Below are 12,804 nucleotides of genomic sequence, written 5' to 3'. Positions count from 1 at the left end.
TTTACCAGACTGCCATTTTTATACAGACGGGTCGGCGGCTATAGGATAACTGTTCTCACGCAAGTAGACTCAGGATCCGCGGATAGTGAGGCTATGCCGGAACCGGGTCAATTCGTTATCGGAACCTTTACACTCCTATACTAGATAATACAGGTTCACACGGTCCCCTAGAAATCGGTGCTAGCTATTTCTTGGTGTAGATAGAAGCGCAATTGCCAGGAAGGTATCAAACTAATCAAAAGTCACATTTAGAAAGTATATAGATTAGTTAAAACCAAGTTATCCTTTAAAATATAGCAGATTAATCTATTAGACTTAATATAGTTTACCCGTTCGATAGTAGATAGCCGCTGATTCAGAAATCTGTGATAATGAATATATAGGCAGCGAATGAAGGAAAGAAAGAGGTCAGTCGGACTAATCCACGCCTGAAAGCTTTGCTCCGTAGATGGAGCAGAAGGAATGATGACCGTAATTCCCCGTTCATTGATGATGCCATCTCCTTGTTGAGTGGGTAAAAGAGATGACGGCCAAAAGCACTATAAAGAAAATTAGAGACTAGTAAAGTCTCTAGCGGGGCGTATTCTATTGAGGCTACCTTACTCGGGCTTCTCACCCCTCTACTCAGCCCCTGATCCGCTCAGGGCACTCAGGGCAGCGTGCTCAGGTATACTCAGTGAGCAAAAGCGGCGAGGGGTGAGCACTAAACGGAAGGGAAAGACTTCAATCTACCTAGGAACTCCGGTACATATGTATGAATGAGCATTTCATATTACCTGTACGCTCGCGTCATTATTACACGGTTATCGAGGTACCGTATGCCCTGCGTGGTTCTGACATACACTATAAACCAGATCCCGAACTCTATGTATCGGCCGAAAGCTGTCACAGAGCATCCCCACTTTAATTGCACGTATGTAAAGTCGGCGCTAATTGGTAACTTGCATAAGGCCAGACACGTGACAATGCTTATATATATGCCCCGCGTCCTGGACTAACAATGGAGAGTGAGATAATCCAGCGTTGTACATACAAACTGTTGAGGAAGGATCTAATAGCTAGGGAGATCGTGCGCTATCAAAATGGCTGACATCAAACCACCATTCACCGAGGAGTCGGCGAGAAAGAAAGTCAAAGCAGCACAGAACTTGTGGAACACCCAGTGAGAATACCCCCAATACATGTTCTAATATCAATGATCGACCTTGCTCGATAGTGCCTGGTGCTTGGATTTATTTCCCTTCAAGCATTCCGTGCTGTTTGTGCATTGGAACTGGCATGGCGGGTTGAAGTTATCCCTCATGCCATTGTTATATAATGTTTCACCCCTTGCTCGCAATTATGCAACTACCTCGTGGGATCTAATTCCTCTCTGTCCCCACTATGGTTGTATTCTGCTTTCCCCTTCATGGTCTTTCTCATGTTTCATTCGCATTCTATTAAAAAGTCGACTAAGTTGTACTCACAATGTGAACTAGAGATCCAGTGCGCGTCGCTCAAGCTTATACGCCAAACTGTGTTTGGCGTAATCGTACTTCGTTCTTCACTGGAACAGACAATATTATCTCTTTCTTAACAGCGAAATGGAATCGTGAAGCCAATTACAAGCTCCGAAAGGAGCTGTTTTCCTTCACCGATGACCGCATCGCAGTGCAGTTCTGGTACGAATATCAGGATGCTGAAGATGGAATGCGCTGGAAGCGCTGCTATGGACTCGAGGACTGGACCTTTGATCGGGAAACCGGGAAGATGCGAAAGAGAATGATGAGTGGCAACGATCTAATTCTGGGGCCTGACGGGAATGGGGAAGGGAGATGGTTTGTTGATGGTGTTGACGTGGAAGAAGCTGTGATTAGCGAGGAACATTGGTGATGGCCTACATCTTAGCCATAACACTACCAATGCATAATTGAATTTTATCTGCTGCGCGACAATGAAATGCTGCATACCCATACATGTGTCATGCCGAGTGAACTCTGGCATTAACCCTTTATGTTCGCCCGCATGTCACAAAGCACATGTATGTCTGAGTCTCAACTGTCTCAACCCGGTATACCGACTTGACGCAATTTCCTCTGTGGACACGATAATGTTAACCGCTTTTGCAAATCTGTGGAAACTCACAGTAGATGATAATCATACCCAGAATGTCTTAATTCGCGGAATGGGTTAGCCAAATGCCCTCCCTTGATTCATAACCCTTCCCCCTCCTCAACTCTAATGCTGGTATTTTGCAATCCAGGGTGGTATTTTTTAGAACGGAAGTCATATGCCTCGACACTTAGTGGGGTTAATGTGATAGTTGTCGAGTTCACAACCCTTCTGTAAAGTCAAAAAGAGAGGAATGAGAGCACAACCAGCAACTCCTGTGGGTTGACTAGCATACCCTATCATCTGTAGAGTGAGTGTATCCCAGGTGGAGTCTTCCTAGATAGCAAGGGATACGTTGGTACCATCAGCGTCCACTCCCGCTATTCACAGTATTCATTCATCATGCATGGTATATCAAAATTCACTTTCGCGCCCCATCGAGTACACGGTAATCCAAGGAAATCCCACCTGGGATATCTAAAGTTCGTGTGTTATTTAAGTCCTAGTTGGACATGCTCCGCTGTAAAACATGGGTAAAGTAGTACATTCCCGAGTGCTGGTGCCGGGGAGACCTTGGGAATCCAAAGGAAACAAACATCTTAATTCTCATTCCACACACCGAGTTTGACCTCAACTTGGTATGCTCAAGTCCAACTAGTATGCCATGTTTGCTATGTGTGGGTTTGGCTATGCTCGGTGGAAATCTTACAGTGGAAATTACCCTGGCCTGCCCAAGTCTCATTTGTTGTCTTTCTCTAATTCTTTACGCATCGCGAAGACAGCAACAACCAGAAGGCCTACTGCCCGCGATATACGCCACGCTTCTTACCTATACATTCGCTGATCGCTACTTGAAGTACAGTCTAGCACTACTAACCCAGGGCAGGCCAAAACACGACCATACACATCCGCTAGCGTTTCGGTTTCGAAAATCCGGTCTTTTGTTTGAATAAGGGGGCCTTCTTGAAAGCAGAAGAGTGTCTTTTGGTATCTTACTAAATCTCTGGCGATTGTCCTGTTGGGTCAACCACCTTTCTCTTTGCCAACGTGAGTCGAGATCAGTTATCTGACGATAGCCATTCTTCATGCAGACTTACTGTCTAACACGGTGTCCAGCGTATTGACAACAAATCAACGTTTCCCTATGTGGTCTGGCTGTAACTATAGTCACCTGTCGTGTTAGCCTGCGGTTACATGGCAATGGACCAGAAGGCTATCCCTCCTAGTCCGCAGTCCACACGTCCGCCTCTTGTCGATGTTAGTAGTAGAGTCAACAATTGCCCAAGCACGAGATTAGTACAAGAGGGGGGACCAATGGGGGACCAACAATACTTGACCTCGCCGCAACCAATGTCCATCGTTACCAGTCCGCTTTCTCAGAAAGGTCATGCGGATAACAATTGCCTCTCGCCGACATCAAATTCGAAGGCAGGATCCAAGCGAAATTCAACTGTTTCAGCAGACTCAATCGTTTTAAACCAGGGAAAGCGCAAAACTCATGTCGGGCCATGGCAACTCGGCAAGAACCTCGGAGAGGGCGCGACGGGCCGGGTGCGATTAGCCAAACATACGACGACTGGACAAACTGCGGCAATAAAGATCGTGTCGAAGAGGTCTGCTGCGATGGCCCAGAGTGATAGTATTGCAGCAATGGACCGGAATATTGGCTTTCTCAGTAAGCCAGGGGTGAGACAAATGCCATCTGGAATCGAGCGGGAGGTTGTCATCATGAAACTTATCGAACACCCAAACGTTGTCCGTTTGTACGATGTGTGGGAGAATAGAGGAGAATTGTAGGTGGATATCGAGTCGTACCTTAAGCAGTGCTAATAGTTCACAGATATCTTGTTCTCGAGTATGTCGAAGGTGGGGAGTTGTTCAATTATCTATCCAAATATGGACCGCTGCAGGAATTCGAGGCAGTGAAGTTATTTCGACAGATTATTGCTGGTCTTGGGTACTGCCATCGCTTCAATATTTGCCACAGAGACCTCAAGCCGGAGAATATTCTTCTAGACTCACAACACAATGTGAAGCTTGCTGACTTTGGAATGGCCGCTCTTCAACCGGCCGGTCATTGGCTTAAGACGTCGTGCGGAAGTCCACATTACGCTGCTCCCGAAATCATAAAAGGTCGGGATTATCGCGGTGACAAGGCGGATCTATGGAGTTGTGGTATAATTCTGTTCGCTTTGCTGACAGGTTATTTGCCATTTGATGGGAGTGATCTGAGTACCACACTACGGTTGGTGAGGACGGCTAAAGTCGAGATTCCTGATCATCTCAGCGATGAAGCTGCGGACCTAATCTACCAGATCCTTCAGAAAAGGCCAGAAGATCGAATTGCCATGCGGGAAATATGGATGCATCCACTGATGAGGAAGTACGCATGCTTGGACCCAGTATTATCTAATCCTTGTATAGGCCCTGCGCCACCTTTGTCTGTAAAGGAGTGTGGCCCAGCCCTTAACAGCAGAGAACATATTGACGATGAGATTTTGAGAAACTTGCAAACGTTGTGGCATGATGTAAAACGGGAGACGCTGATTAAAAGAATCTTGAATCCAGAGTGAGTAATACTTACTACCAAATAGTCCCCAATGTCTGGTTGGTTATCTTTCTGCATAACTGACACGATGTATAATAGACCAACTCACGAAAGGATGTTCTACAACGCTTTGATCAGGTTTAGAAATGAGAATCGCGAGAACTATCAAGGCCAGTATCTTGAGTACTCTGCTAGTGACTATCATCACATGTCGCGAGGCCCGAACTGGCCGTCGAGCCAGCGGAATAATGGTCGTTCACGGGGATCTCGACGGCGTGGGCAGGTACCCATGGCTAGAAATGCTCATCTAAGGAGCAGTCCGATACAAGAAACTAAATCATGTGCTTCTGTTCAAAGCTACGACCCGTTCCGCTCTCGATGCCTTGTTGTGTCCGAGAAAGAAGCCGAATATGCTCAAATCACGATACATAGACATGGCCCTGAGAATGAAAACAAAGGTCAAGAGCCAGAAGGAACTAGAGCGGCCAGTACTATGTCTGAAGAAGGCTTCGAAGATGAGATTGACTGCCCTCCGAGCTCTCCTTTTACGGTAGTACGGAACAAAAAGAAGCTGAACTCCGTCAAATCCTTTCAATCCAAGACCTCACACACGGGCACCCGTCGGCACCGCCACGGTACGACTACACCTCGGTCCGCAAGCTACAAGCGAAATGTTTGTTTCAAGCATGCGAGAAACCGTTCGCAGGGATCAGCAATTGTCAAAGCGAAGGGTACTCCAGCGAATGTCCTTGATAAGGATGTGAGCGAAGATAGTTTGGAGTCTATAGATGTTGGTCCATTTGCTGAGCGGGAAAGTAGTCCGCTATTGCCTGCCCAGCCAGCTGTGGTCCGGGGGGCTGGTGTTGCGCTAAAGACATGCACGCCGCACAAAAAGGTGCGCGAGTCGGACATTATTTGGAAGGAGGATGCACGACAGGTCTCGCATGAACTTAGCCAGATGTGTGAGGAGGCATTTAATGGTGGCTCCTTGTCAACAGGCTGTACGACGACAAGCACATGCATGAGCTCAGAGACCCCTGCGACGTCAATGTCAATGGCTAGTCCTGAAGCATCACAGAGTAAAATTACAGGCAGCACCGGGAAAGGCTCAGGAACACCACGATGTGGAGGGTCACCAAGATCTTATACTGCCGCGGAGCTGGCCGAAACGCGACGCAAACTCATTGCCCACTCCACTCATGATGGCTCTGAGGACGTCCCAGACTACCTTGTAGCTGTGATAAATCATCTTGATCGTTTAATTGAACAAGACAAGATCAGGCAGCGTGAACGATACGATAGTGACGAGGGCGCTTATGTGCCGGCGGAACAACCTGCTCAATCCTCGCAGGAACCTGGCTCCCTGCCAATGATATCGGAGGAACAGAACAACGGTCCGAATATCAGACATGTCTATTGTAAATCGTATCAAAAGGTTGTCCAACCGACGACCATTAGCCCGAACTCAGGATGCGTCAGCCGAGATGGTCTAAGGACAGTTCGAATGGTCCCTCAAAGTTCCTTGCAATCGATAGACACCGTTAGGCCTTTGACAATCCGCAAGAGAAGCCAAGAAGCCACTCTTGAAGATCAAAATTCACCTACGGGCAAACAAGCTCCACCCGATGGAGAAAAGATTGCTGCCTCCAGATTCTCCTCTCTCAATTCCCGCAACTCTCGCAGCCCTTGTGAGCTTGATCCTATTGCAGAAATCCCGCCAAAGTCAGAGAAACGCTCTGCAACAAGGTACCCCGAGAACAAAAAGTGGTCATGGCTACCTATAAAGTCCAACATTTCCACAGAATCTGCCAACAAGGATGCAAAGCATGTACACCCGAGCAATGGAACCATCATTGTACACGAAGTAGGCAATCCAACAATCCACCCCGAAGACTCGGAAAAGACCCGACTGGACACTCCAGGGAAGGACAAGGTAGGCTTCTTCAGGAAGTTCATGAGGATGAAAGGAAGCAAGTGTAGCTACCCTCCAACAGGTTCGTATTACAACCCTCACCTCATACATACTGTACCTGACAACTGCTTACTAGACCCTCAAAATACGGAAACAACACCTATACTCACCGGTTCCACGGAACCTGGTAGCTCGAGCAACGCCGATAAGCCTCTTCCACGAAGACCAAGAGGCTCGCGGACGAGCGTAAATTGGTTTGCACGCATGTTCCAATTCACCCCTGCTACAAGGGCACTAGCACTCAATGCGTCGAAAACGGATGCGCGAAAAGAGATGTACAAGATATTGTGGGAATGGACGCCGTACGGCATGGAAGTCCAGTTGGACAAAGCTCATGGCATCATACACGGCAAAGTTGCCAAAGTTAACTGTACGAAACAAACCCATTTCTCATTGCCCATACTGGTATCCTGACTGTCATATAGTCCCCCGTATTCGGCCTGTCAAGTTCTCTGCAGAATTCTACACCGTCCTGGAGTATGGTAGACAAGCCAACCTCAGCCTTGTACAGTTCAAGCAAGAGAGAGGCGCAGTCTCATCATTTAACACGGTTATCGATGCTCTGCACAAGGCAATGAAGCAGCGTGGCCTTCTCGTCGAAGACCAAGTTCGCGCACAAAAGATGATGGAAGTCCTAGAGAAATACAAAGACCCACAACATCCATAAACGACAATAAATTGCGCCCTCATTGACCATAACCATATGTAATGTCTCTCCATACTCAAGCCTCATACATCAAATTCCCATCTATGAAGACACAAACTAGTTTATTTCATTCTCATTCCATGTCGCTCTTTCCCCGAAATCGTTTACACTTGGAATCACTTTCGCTTTACTCTGAATCTAATATTGGCGTTTTGTATCAACTGTGTTTTGTCCCCTTGGTCTCATCCGCTCCTTCGTTCCCCTTTCTTTCCTCATCTGTCTTCCACAACACTCTTTACATGCAACTTATTCACAACACACAAACATCTCCTATGTCTCAAAGCAACCAACCAAACTACATTCGTTCCCCAGCCCGGTCAATCTCATTTTCAGACCCAGAATATACACTTCAATTCATCATGTTTCCCAATTCATCGACATATCCCATCCCGTCCTCTAACCCAACACCCCCGGTGATTGTCTATCTCATTTTTTAGATCCACCACACCTGGTGTGACCGATGCATACCTGCCATTCGTTAAACCTCAGTTACTCAGTTAAGGGATTTGTTTCTAAGTTAGGGTAGATAGGGATGAATCGAAACTTATCTCTGTGAAGCTTCCCACGTTTCAGCGGTAGTTGACGGATATCGTCGAGTAATTGTAAGGTTGGAATTAGGGTAACTATCACGTGGGACAAGGCCGTACTTCGAACTGGCTCCGTTCGTGGACCATAGAGGATATACGAGTAGGAGCTGATCTAATTTTATAGGTAACCAATTAACGTATATAGGTACTTCGTGCCGGAATTTTTTTTTTAAAAAAAAAGCAAAAAAGTAGAAATTAGACTCATAAGACCATAGCATTTGAGAGAGAAAAAAAGATATGCACAATGCATCATGACAACCAAGATCAACAGGCAAATAAAGACTGAAATCTGCGAGTCATAACAAAATAACGATAAAAGATTGATCAGACAGCCTCCCGAGTATCAAAAACAGGTTACAAAGAAAAATAGAAAAAGATGACCCCCTTTTTCGCAATGGTGAATACCCTGGTCACAATAACAAGCAGTTCGCAAACAAGCTGCGAAAAAAAGAAACATATCATGAACATACAGAGAGCCACCCGAAATGTATAGGAACACTGAAATTGATGAAACAACCGCCATTGGATAAAAGCTTTGAAAATGGTCCTTTAAGAGTTAAGAAAAAACGAAGAGGTAAATGCAGCAAAAATCCCACACCATAATTGGCTCCGTGATGGTCAACGCTGAAAGGTATCCCGTATCCAATGCATACAACGCTATCCCCCTCATCCTGCCGGAATCATATTGGTCAATTCAGGCCACAGTTCCAGGTTTGTTCGCATACGCAGAGGTAATTATCTCCTAGAGAATCCACCCGCGGATTCTGACTGGAGAACTATGGAAAATGGAAGATTGCCTGCAATATCGGACCATACAATGCCACAACAATTGGCCCTTCGGGTACCGACTCACTCGACTAGAGCAATCCAGAAGTGCGAATTGGCATTTGTTGTAGACCCCAGAATGTGGTAGTATGATAAAAATTGGATGTCCGGGGGGAAACAGAATGGAGATAACAACAGAAAGAAATTTCCATTAATGGGTTGCCCCAGATAGTTTATAAAGCCGTGATGTTGTATTCGCAAAGGGGAATTTAGGTGATAAATAAAAGAATTGCGAGTGATCGACTGTCAAGCGTGATGCCCGTCCGACTGAAGCCGCGAAATTGACAACCAGCACTACCGCATCGACAGTCATTGATGACCGACAACTCCCTATACAGATCGTGCAGCTCATAACACTCTTGCTTCTCGTTTTCATGGCTTCGTAGCAGTCGAAAATAAGTTAGTTTTTTTTTCTTTCTTTTTCCTTTTCTTCAAAAATCTCTTCCCATAGAGATATCGTCACCGCTTCCTTCTCGTGAACGACACACTTTTGGCCTCATCGTTGCAGTGGTCTAAAGTCGAGCATCCACTGGGTACTTGCGATACTCTTCTGTCGTTCGCCGTATGTTGTCCTGTCATCGGTATGGGAGGAAACAGTGGGGTACGTTTCGATCTTGCATTGCCATATAACCCCCTTTTTGATGATCTCCCGCTTCTCCTTTACATTTTTGACGGCACAGACGTGTCTTCCCAAGGGGAACGCCTGATGTATATTGTCAAGGAGGACTGTGTGGCCAGCACACACGCTTCCGTGTCAACCACCAACAAAACCGAATCTGGAATCTGCAGCTCCATTCCCGTCTATTCGTATCTCATTTTAACCCATCCACCTCAGTGACCACCTAGACCATTGTCGCATTGTACGTATGTGGAGATGTACCGTGCTGGGATTACTGATTCAAGCCCCGACGATTCAGGGCGTTCAGCATATCACTATCAGTGCTAGAACGGCCCTGGCTGTCCCCCGGGTTCAACATGTCACGAACATTCAGGCCACCGCGAGACGAGCCACCAGGGGTAGATGTGGGTGGAGGAGTCATCGCGCCTTGGCTATGGTGCATTGGAGGATAGGGTGAATTGTGAGGAGATGAGGAATGACGAGTATCGTATGGGTAAGCCGCCTGTGGTGAAGGACGTCGATCATGCTGAGGCGGAGGTGGATAGTATGGACTTGGGGCAGAATGCGCCGGATATCCTGGAGCGGATGTTGCTGGTGTTACGGGGGCCAGATTGGTGGGATCAGGGTACTCGAACCCAGAGCTCGAGCCACGACGGCCAATAGGTCTCTGTAAATGGAGGGCCTAATAAGCAAAGGCGCGCTCGGCGACGGACAGAGATGACTGGAAACTTACAGGGTCCTGAGGTACGGGAGCTGCGCCACCATAGGGCGGCTGATACATTCCCTGTGGCGGGGGAAGTGTAGCATCCGGTTGAGGTTGTTGTTGGGGTGGTAAAGGTTGGCCGTGAGCGCCATAAAGCATTACCGGAGCGCCACCACGGCCTTGGTTCTGTGCGTTTCTCAGGTGTGGGTAGGCGGCGTGTGCGGGGACAAAAGCTTGTGCCTGGGAGGAGACTGGTGTAAACATGCACTCCTGGTTGAAACGAATACAATTGCTGCAACGTCCATCTTGAGAGCTCTCAAATCCCGAGCACCTGATCTATTGATTGGAAAACCACCGTCAGTTCACGACTGTCCTACCCAAGAACCAGACAATGTAGCCAAAAAAAATGAAAACCCATTACTGTAGATGCATACCTTCCGTCTCCGGCAATAGCGACAAGCGATGGCGGTCCGCTGTCGTGGAGCGGCAGCTTGATAGACGACTTGAGGCGGCGGTGGTTGAGCGTAGACATCCGGGGGGCGGTAAGCACCGGGGGGAGGCGGGAGGCGGTAGGGGTCCTGCGGGCCCTGAACATGCGGGTGAATGGCAGCCATATTTGGCGGCGGCGGATACTGTGATTGCGGTGGTGGAGGATACTGATGATCCGCAGTTGGTGGAGGATATGACGCCGGAGGGTACTAGAGGAGAGCGCCGAGTCAGTGATAGCAGATTCAATTGGAAACGACAAGAATTGATGAGGAGAGATAAAAGGCCAAAAGAAGGGGGGAAAGAGAGGGGGGGGGAAGGGTGGGAGGAGGAAGGGGAATGTGATATAACACAGGACAAGAGAACGTTGAAACGGGCGCAAGAAGAGGTATAGAAAGAGTGAAACATACAGGGTACTGGGAGGCCGGCGGATAATGAGCGGAAGGGTTATCCTCAGGTTGACTAGTGTTCCACTGAGGAGGTGGATACTGTCCCTGTCGATTAGGGTCGCTGAAATCGTGGGGGTTGCTGGACATTTGTAGTCGAGGGAGCGCGAGAGGCTGCTTAAGAAACGGAACGAGACGGGGGTGGAAAAGGAAAAACAAATGCAGGATGATGTGAGTCGAAAAGTCACGTCCCGCGGGTTGTTTGGGTAAGAAGCTGCTGGGGGTGAACAGGGATGGTGGCTTGTATGGGGAAGTATGTATTCGTATGTATGTAAAGGAACGGAACGGGTAGTCGTATGTATGTATCGGTGTATGTAAGTAAGTACGTACAGTACGGAAAGTATGTACTATGTACGCAAGCCAAGTGTGTCCGTGTGGTGGTGTGTGTTGTGTGTGGTGCGTGAGAAAAAAAGGTGCGAGTAAGGCGACCAGGATGCGGAGTCCAAGCCAGACAGAAACGCAGTCCAAATCAAAACAGTTCCAGCTCCCGTCGGGTGATTTGCAAGGCTAGCATAGCCTCGTGGTCACGCTGGAACCAGACGGGGAAGTAAATAAGAAAAATGAGGGCCTAATCCACAGAGGGAAGAGGAAACCGAAGAGGAAACGCGGGATAAGAGGAGAACAGGGGGGTGGGAGCGAGAGGCGGTGGAGAGAGAAGAGAGGGTCAAGGCAAAGAAAACGACACGAAGGAAGGGAAAAAAAAAAGAGAGAAAAAAGAAAAGGAAATGAAAAAAAGCCCAGGTTAGTTAAATTAGCAAGGGCCAGGAAAGGATTAAGGGAAGGGGCAAAATGGTGTTCAAATAAAAAAATCCAAAAAAAGGACACAGAGATGTAAAATAGTTGAGAATAAAATTGGGAGACAAGTAAAAAAAAAATAAGAAAAAAGAAAATAAAAAGGGAAAAGAAAGAGCCTCTAGTGATTCCCAGTGATTCTAGGTATGACGTGAGCGTTGGATTATGCTTCCCTTTTATGTTCAGCAAATGATCCTTCGTATCAAGTAGGTTAAGAAAGGATTATAAGATGGGAGTCGGAGTGGACTCGGACGGGTTACCAGAGGCAAGAATGGTCACAAGAGTAAGAGGCGCCCGAGTACTGAAGGAGAAAAAGAAACGTCGCTGCTTGGGCAGTACTAGTTCCTAGTAGCAGGTAGTGTTAGGTGGTGGGAATTCGCAAGCAAAGGGATAGCGTTCCCTATAAGCCTGGCAGTAGCGCTATGCACCGTGTCAGTATATCAAACACCACCAGAACCACGGTTGCGAGAAGAGCTAGGCCGACCTGTCGGGAGGAATACTATGGGTTTGGGATTATCTCTTCTATTTTATTATTGTTCTTTTCCTTACGAAAGAAAATAATAGTGGTAAAAGTCGTGTGAGTGTGCTCAGGCTGGACTTTAAAGCAAAAAGCAGCAAATAGTTTCTGCAGGGGGAATGTGTGCGGAGGATAGCAGAAAATCTTATGGATTTCGAGAGGCTTACCGAAGGATGGAGAGTTGGATGACCTCTTAGTAGGAGCATGGAATTGGATTGCAAAAAAAAGTAGAAGAAATATAGAAAGACTACAAAAGTAAGGTACTAACCACACCTTCTCTTGCGTGCGAGGCAGCAGAGCCCACTAGAGAAAAACAAAATTGCAGGTGGTGGCCGAGGAAGCGAAGAACGAGATGCAATGGAACAAACAACTTTTACTCTATAGATGGATCGAAAGCAGACGAATGACGGAGACGGAGGAGATCCAAGCCTTCACTGTTTAATCTTCCTTAGGAGAAAATATTCACTGCCTTTTTTCTTTTGTTCTTCAAAAAAAAAAAAAAAAAAAAAAAA

At 47.1% G+C, this 12,804-nt stretch overlaps 3 protein-coding genes across 3 annotated transcripts; 2 read left to right on the top strand and 1 right to left on the bottom strand.

The window, feature by feature from the left end:
- Window positions 1–975: 975 nt before the first annotated feature.
- Window positions 976–2,233, top strand: BDW43DRAFT_234807 (nuclear transport factor 2 family protein). Its single transcript, XM_032039580.1, has 2 exons — window positions 976–1,162; window positions 1,479–2,233. Exons 1-2 carry the CDS (start codon window positions 1,083–1,085, stop codon window positions 1,870–1,872), a joined length of 474 nt encoding a protein of 157 aa, XP_031894667.1. The 5' UTR covers window positions 976–1,082; the 3' UTR covers window positions 1,873–2,233.
- Window positions 2,234–3,291: 1,058 nt separating this feature from the next.
- Window positions 3,292–7,278, top strand: BDW43DRAFT_323454 (serine/threonine-protein kinase; the record flags this gene model as incomplete). Its single annotated transcript, XM_032049750.1, has 4 exons — window positions 3,292–3,884; window positions 3,932–4,660; window positions 4,739–6,981; window positions 7,037–7,278. 4 exons carry the CDS (start codon window positions 3,292–3,294, stop codon window positions 7,276–7,278), a joined length of 3,807 nt encoding a protein of 1,268 aa, XP_031894666.1.
- Window positions 7,279–9,593: 2,315 nt separating this feature from the next.
- BDW43DRAFT_234747 (uncharacterized protein) lies at window positions 9,594–11,202 on the bottom strand. Its single transcript, XM_032039579.1, has 4 exons — window positions 10,948–11,202; window positions 10,486–10,749; window positions 10,082–10,387; window positions 9,594–10,015 (listed from the first exon to the last, which is right to left on the bottom strand). The coding sequence occupies exons 1-4, from the start codon at window positions 11,071–11,073 to the stop codon at window positions 9,620–9,622; spliced, it is 1,092 nt and encodes a 363-aa protein (XP_031894665.1). The 5' UTR covers window positions 11,074–11,202; the 3' UTR covers window positions 9,594–9,619.
- Window positions 11,203–12,804: the final 1,602 nt, after the last annotated feature.

The sequence above is a fragment of the Aspergillus alliaceus genome, assembly GCF_009176365.1.
Source record: "Aspergillus alliaceus strain CBS 536.65 unplaced genomic scaffold BDW43scaffold_75, whole genome shotgun sequence".
Classification (NCBI taxonomy): Eukaryota; Fungi; Ascomycota; class Eurotiomycetes; order Eurotiales; family Aspergillaceae; genus Aspergillus; species Aspergillus alliaceus.
This window is presented reverse-complemented; position numbering and strand designations above follow the sequence as displayed.

What these genes read in the sequence shown, in the direction of transcription:
- BDW43DRAFT_234807 (XM_032039580.1), top strand. Translation starts at nt 1,083, where the DNA reads ATGGCTGACATCAAACCACCATTCACCGAGGAGTCGGCGAGAAAGAAA. An exon ending in CAGAACTTGTGGAACACCCA is followed by an intron (nt 1,163 to 1,478) that starts GTGAGAATACCC and finishes AATGTGAACTAG; the next exon opens with AGATCCAGTGCGCGTCGCTC.
- BDW43DRAFT_234747 (XM_032039579.1), bottom strand. Translation starts at nt 11,073, where the DNA reads ATGTCCAGCAACCCCCACGATTTCAGCGACCCTAATCGACAGGGACAG. An exon ending in CGCCGGCCTCCCAGTACCCT is followed by an intron (nt 10,750 to 10,947) that starts GTATGTTTCACT and finishes GCTCTCCTCTAG; the next exon opens with TACCCTCCGGCGTCATATCC. An exon ending in GCTATTGCCGGAGACGGAAG is followed by an intron (nt 10,388 to 10,485) that starts GTATGCATCTAC and finishes TCCAATCAATAG; the next exon opens with ATCAGGTGCTCGGGATTTGA.